The 6,763-nt window shown below is 36.7% G+C and overlaps 1 protein-coding gene and 1 long non-coding RNA gene across 2 annotated transcripts; both read left to right on the top strand.

The window, feature by feature from the left end:
* The first annotated feature begins 153 nt into the window (after positions 1-153).
* On the top strand, positions 154-385 carry LOC119418992. The gene is made up of 2 exons (XR_005187236.1): positions 154-222; positions 319-385. It is a non-coding gene; the product is annotated as an uncharacterized LOC119418992 (long non-coding RNA).
* Positions 386-5,178: 4,793 nt separating this feature from the next.
* LOC119418991 (zinc transporter 7) lies at positions 5,179-6,211 on the top strand. Its single transcript, XM_037686283.1, has 4 exons — positions 5,179-5,269; positions 5,372-5,721; positions 5,964-6,047; positions 6,145-6,211. The coding sequence occupies exons 1-3, from the start codon at positions 5,251-5,253 to the stop codon at positions 5,997-5,999; spliced, it is 405 nt and encodes a 134-aa protein (XP_037542211.1). The 5' UTR covers positions 5,179-5,250; the 3' UTR covers positions 6,000-6,047; positions 6,145-6,211.
* The last annotated feature ends 552 nt before the right edge of the window (positions 6,212-6,763 follow it).

The raw sequence follows: 6,763 nt of genomic DNA, 5'->3' as shown, positions 1-6,763 counted from the left end.
ACACTTTAGTTGTTAAAGTGCTGAATAATGGGCTAACCTTTTGATCTTTTGTACTTAAAATAGTCATTAATGTACTTTACTTGTGTCTTCTGTGTTAACCGACTTATTTAAAATATTTATATTTGTGTGTCGTTTCAGTCGTCCAGCAGCGGCTGCAGCAGTGACTCTGACTAAATGGAAATTCTTGGATCTCCCAGAACCCTGAGGCTTTCTGATCATGATGTAACCTTTTTTAAAACCTTCCATTTTCAGCAAAATAATGTTTTGGTTCTTTGATCAAATGTTTTAAGAGATATATCTTTAACAACATTTATGAAGATGTCTCTGTGGCTCTAAACTGAAACAATCGGAGCATGATCAGTTTGAATAAATAAACCACACGGTTTCTGTTGTTTGTTTTCCTTCCGCTCTGTGTTTGTTGTTTTTTATGTTCAGGTGAGCTCAGGTGAGCGCGCCTTGATTATGGGAAAACCCTTCCTCTTATCTTGTTTTGGTAACTTGTGCAATCAATCACCACTAATAGTGAAGCGCTCACTCTTTTACACAAGTTCACTTTGAGGGTCAGCAGTTCTTTATCGTGTCATGAAAACATTTATTATCAGAAATCATGATTTATTGTGATGTATTAGAAAAAGTTCACGTTTTTATGTTTAAATACGCCACCAAAGGCCCTGCATTTAAATTTAAACAAGTGTTTGATTGGGCTATGAAACAAACAAACAAAAAAGACTCGAGAATTTACAGCTAAAGAGAGTTTATTTGGAGAAATCGAGCTTCACATGGTCTTGCATTTTGGATTTTTCCATGAGAAAGTTCCAACAAACATACTTTTTATTTATCTCTAAGGCAGTGGTAAACAAAACATCTCATTCTTACACGGACATGGTCTGCACAGATGAATATATAGTAGTTTGTTGTTGTCATTGTTTACTGTTATTGTTGTCTGTACTTTATACGTTCTGTTTGGAACAGGTCCTTATTGTAAATGAGTCCTTGTGGCTCAATGAGGATAGCCTGTATAAATAAAGGTTGAATGAAAATATGTTATCTGAACATTCCCAGGGGTTCTAATGAATTATATTCATGGGTGAATTTAGTTTTTCACATACCTCTTTATTTTATTTTGTCAAAAGGTGTAAAATGTTAGAATTCAAACAGGATATTCACTTTTCACCATGACTAAATTTTGTCCTACATTAACACACATTTATTAAAAAAACAACAACAACTGAACGAATGGTACACAAACCCATACAGCCTTGAAACCTACAATACAAAATGGGCACCAACACCATTTTACTATGAGCGAAAGATTGACATGTTCATAGAAAAAACAACTATTGAGTGTTATTGCTGTATTCGTTTTTAAAATTTGTCATATGGTGAGATGAATAAAATACAAACCGTAAAAGAAAATGCAACACAGTGCTTGTTCGTTTCACGCAAACCAGCTGCATTCTGCTAAATGTCCACGAGGGGGCAGTGTCACGCAGGTGCGTCAGCAGCAACCAACCAATCAGCGTGAAGCTTCCCACTTCCTCCCGGAAGTAAACAAGTTTTTTTTTTTTTTTTTACTTTATTGAACTACTGAACATACAGAACAAAAGAACACAAATAGAACAACAAATGACAATCTCAAATTACAATGATACATATAAACATATACAAATATCTACAATCATACCTCCTAAGGTCAACATATTCTTAAACGAATTATCATATCAACCATCATAAACTTAAAATTTAGGTAATAATACTATTTGAGAGTTTGCAAATAATATAGTACAGTGAATTAAACCACTAACTATTTATCTAAGAATCTACATAATTACTAAAATAATTTGTCAGAGGGCTATATTATCTGAGCGAGGTGATCAGAGCTTTTTTGCTTGTGGTTTTTTAGCACAGTCTAATGAAAGTTTTAACAAATGGAGTTCTTGTTTGAATACAGACCATAATGGTTTAGACTTGCCATATCTGCATTTATGTATATAGAATTTTAATATTATGATAATGTTATGGACAAAGTATTCATCTTTTTTATTTTCAGATACATATCCATATAATATATTCTGAACGGAGAAGGCGTCTATGTTCATAGATTTGATGGTCAGGAGATCGTGAAGGGATTTCCATAATTCACAGAATGACAGAAATAAAATAAATGTTCTGTTGTTTCAGGTTCGTTACATATAGAACAGTTATCACATTCAAATTTAAATCTATTTCTGATAAACTCATTAGAAGGATAAATATTATTTAGAGTTTTGAAATGTAATTCTTTATATTTAGGTGGAAGAGGGAAACCCAGATATGTTGTCATTATTTTTATTCTTTCCTTCTTATCGTAGAAATCATGAAACTTTCTTCTTACCTGACCAGAATATATTGTTTTTATTAAATGCTGTCTTAAAATATTGTTGTTGCATTTATTGTGTGTTAAATTTAGTCCATTGAGATTGATGCTCGCTAAACTAATTGTTGGTTTAGTTTCATAATTATTCTTTATTAACTGAACAAATGCAATTGGTATATTTTTTGTTACTTTATCATAGTCTTTTTTGGTACAGATTAGATTGTTTTTTTGTGAATTCTTCATAGTCATATAAATTTCCCTTTTCATCCATGAGATGAGTGAGTGACCATATTTGTTTCTCCATCCATGTTTCCATGAACACAGACTTCCTTCTATGTAAAACGACTCTGTTGTTCCAAAAAGGAACATTCTGAGGACTGAAGTTATGTTTGTATGCTGGTTTCCAGTTCAATAACACCTGTTGGTGAAAAGCAGATCATTTAACAGGTAATTTAGGAATGTCAAAGTCACGTCTTAACAGGAAGTCAATACCTCCAACTTTACTAAAAACCAAAGTGGGGACAGCAAACCAAAGCTCATGACCATTTTTAAGAAAAGATTGAAGCCATTTAAAGTTTTAATGCGCCATTCATTATTTCAAAATCTATTGCTTTAATCCCACCATCTTCATAATTTTTGACTGTATCTCCTTTTTTGATGGAAGTAAACAAGTAGAGGAGCGAAAGTGAAGACAGAACTCCCAGACCGCATGAAAAAATCGGGAAAAAACAAAAACAATGTCCTTAACGGTGTTGGCCTCTGCTCCCATGCTTATTTTATAGTTCAGAGGCGGAGGAGTGACGCAGGAGGCCGGTCGACCGCTTAACGGGAAACATTTACTTTAAACACCAGAAGAAGCGTTAATTTTTGTAAACTAACCGAACGGAACACAGGTGTTTTACTACACACTGAACAGCCACAACGTCATGAGCTTTTAACTAAATAAAGTTTGACTTGTAACAACAGAAGAAGTGTTCCTCCGAGATGTAAAATAGACCCTGAAAGCTGTGACGTGGTGCTTTGGACTCGTTTCTTCATAACTTCAGACAGATTGAATAAATCCTGATGTTGACAGTTTTTTTTTTGCCTCCAACACGTTAACTTTTAAGCTTTAAGGTGCAGAATGTTCCCTGTATTTTCTCACACTGTGATATTTTAATATAAAAGTCATGATGTTATGGTAAGGGGAAGAAGTTTTTAGTTAACCTTGATTTCCAGATCTAAAAAGGTTACGTCTGGTCCTCTGGACGTTCACAAAACAAAACAACAACAAAAAAATGTAGAAACGTTTCGTCTTTCATCCGAAAGACAGATCAGCCATTTTTAATCTATATTTATTGTTTCTTTCAGGCTGAAGCTTCTTCACAGACCACAGAGAATTCAGGGTCACATGGTGAGAAAGTCATGAATAGTTGGTGTTTTCATGCGGTGATCTAAAGTGGGCCAGTCTGAAACTCCAGGGTTGAAAATGAGTCCCACTGTTCCACACCCTGCAGTTTACCCATACAATCAGCTGACACCAGCTTTTATCTCCTGTATATGTTTATTTACTCTCGACTTGGTCTTAGAACTGGACTGAGGCTTTTCTGTTTTGTTATCTTGAGGGTTTTCCTCTCTGGTCCCGGTAGAGCGAACTCCACCGGTGAGAAGAAGTCTGCTGCGTTTCAGTTCTAGGTTGTTTTGGTTTTATTCAAAAATAATCCGATTTTTGTCGGGTTTTAAAATGATTCTAATCTAGTCTTAAGTGAACAAGCACGCCTAAGTCATTGTTGTAGACAAAAATAAAGCCACAATGGTAGAACTGCACCCATCAGCTTGCAGGACCTCCTTCAGCAGCAGTTTCTTTGGTAAGTTTCTCATGTAGTTGTGGAAGAATTTTGGCCCATTCTTCTTACCGATCAGTTCAACGACGTCATCAGCCCTCCACCCTCGTGCGCATGAGCTGATATGCAATGTCTGTTTTTCTTCAAACGCAAAAACTTTCCCATGTTTTTTTTGTTTTTTTTGTTAGACAGAAGTGTTTTTTTCCTGCAACCCCTCCAAGCAAGACGCACCTGTTCAGCTCGTTTCTAACTGCCCCGTCATGACCTTTGACCTGCTACCTGAAGCCTGTAGAGTCTGAGATGGAGCTCATTTCTCTGATCATTGCACGGTCTGACCTTCGGGGTGAATTTGCTGTCACTCCTGGTAAGATTGTCACCCGTGTTAATTGTAGAATGACGGACTCCAAATAGCATGTGAATGATCTGTGATCCTTCCCAAGATGATGTGCAGCAACAGCTGATTCTTTGAGGATCACTGCTGATGTCTTTCCATCTTGGTGTTTTGTTAACACACAGTAATGCCTTTAATCTGGTCAACACTGAACTCCTTAAATTGTGTGAAAGCAGCAAGTTTTTAACTCACAGCTTTTTCCTTTTGTTTCGAGTTTAATTAAGAAGAACAGGGTGGAATCTGCTCTCTTCTGTTTTTTGACACATAAAACCTGTAACTGGAAGAAGGTGGACTTGTTTCTTTTTTCCCTCGACTGTGCATCCGATTTGGAGAAACATGACTTTCTGACAAAATATATTTGACTTGTATGAAACAGGACACACAAAAATAAATCAAACACACATTTACCAGTTACCTTTAGTTTAGAAGAGTAGCGTGGATGGAGAAGAGACGTTACGTTTTCTCATTATGCAAACTTTCCCATAGGTCACCAAGCAACAAGGCTCAGAAGGCAGTGAAGACCTGCCCCTGATGGTGTAATGAGGACTCCTTAAGGTCAAAGGTGCAGCAGAGAATAAAAAGAAGCAGCAGGTTCCAGCTGCATCACAAGATCCTCTGAGGTCGTTGACTTGTACCGGACACGGTTTGTCTCTTTCAGAATCTGTCGTTTCAGCGAGTAAATGTACGGGCGCAACCAAGGTAACGTGGGATTACTTTACTGAATATGCTTCATATTCTTGATATTCTTATGTTTATTTTTATGAAGCAGGTACAAATTTGTGTCCTGTCTTTTGTGTTCAGGACACCTGTATCCAGGTGGTAACCCCACCTATCCTCCACAAATGTCGAACTACCCTCCTGTACAACCTGGAACCGTATCCGTGCCGTGTTATGGGCAGGGACAAGGTTGTGTGCAGGGACATGATCATGGGCATAATCCATGTCATGGACATGTGCATGTATATGAGCATGGACGTGGACATGAACATGGACATGGCACCAGCCATGGCACCAGCCATGGCACCGACCATGGACACGGACACAAGGATAAGGACAAGAAAAAGGACAAACATAAACTCAAGCTCAAGCACGGCCATAAGCACGGCCACAAGCACAAGCGCTGTCACAAGAAAGGAAAGACCAGCCATGGGGTGAGAAGTTCTGTCTTTAAACTTAATTATATTTAATATAAAACAATATAATTTACCATGAATTTAAACCAAAGTGTGCAACACCAAAAACATAAAGAATTTCTACACTTTAGTTGTTAAAGTGCTGAATAATGGGCTAACCTTTTGATCTGTTGTACTTAAAATAGTCATTAATGTACTTTACTTGTGTCTTCTGTGTTAACCGACTTATTTAATATATTTATATTTGTGTGTCGTTTCAGTCGTCCAGCAGCGGCTGCAGCAGTGACTCTGACTAAATGGAAATTCTTGGATCTCCCAGAACCCTGAGGCTTTCTGATCATGATGTAACCTTTTTTTAAAACCTTCCATTTTCAGCAAAATAATGTTTTGCCTCTTTGATCAAATGTTTTAAGAGATATATCTTTAACATCATTTATGAAGATGTCTCTGTGGCTCTAAACTGAAACAATCGGAGCATGATCAGTTTGAATAAATAAACCACACGGTTTCTGTTGTTTGTGTTTTCCTTCCGCTCTGTGTTTGTTGTTTTTTATGTTCAGGTGAGCTCAGGTGAACGCGCCTTGATTATGGGAACACCCTATTGTTTTGATAACTTGTGCAATCAATCACTTCTAATAGTGAAGCGCTCACTCTTTTACACAAGTTCACTTTGACGGTCAACATTTTTTCATCATGTCAGGAAAACATTTATTATCAGAAATCATGATTTATTGTGATGTATTAGAAAAAGTTCACGTTTTTATGTGTTTAAATGTGCCACCAAAGGCCCTGCATTTAAATTTAACAAGTATTTGAAGGGGCAGCTAAATAGAGTTTATTTGGAGAAATCTGTCTTCACATGGTCATTCTATATTTCTGCAACAATTATATATATATATATATTTTACTGTATCTCTAAGGCAGTAGTAAACAAAACATCACATTCTTGGACATACTGTGCATGGTCAGCACAGATGAATACGTTATCTAAATATTTTCAGGGGTTCTAATGAATTGCAAGTCTACAAGTTGCAGATTCATGGGGTGAACATGTTTGTAC

This window comes from Nematolebias whitei, chromosome 13 (assembly GCF_014905685.2).
Source record: "Nematolebias whitei isolate Nwh7 chromosome 13, NemWhi1, whole genome shotgun sequence".
NCBI classification, from domain to species: domain Eukaryota; kingdom Metazoa; phylum Chordata; class Actinopteri; order Cyprinodontiformes; family Rivulidae; genus Nematolebias; species Nematolebias whitei.
The sequence above is the reverse complement of the archived record's forward strand: the minus strand, read 5'-3'. Positions and strand labels throughout refer to the sequence as shown.

Bases quoted from the DNA above. Each gene is read 5' to 3' on its own strand.
- LOC119418991 (XM_037686283.1), top strand. The intron at 5,722-5,963 runs GTGAGAAGTTCT...GTGTCGTTTCAG, and splicing joins AAGGAAAGACCAGCCATGGG to TCGTCCAGCAGCGGCTGCAG.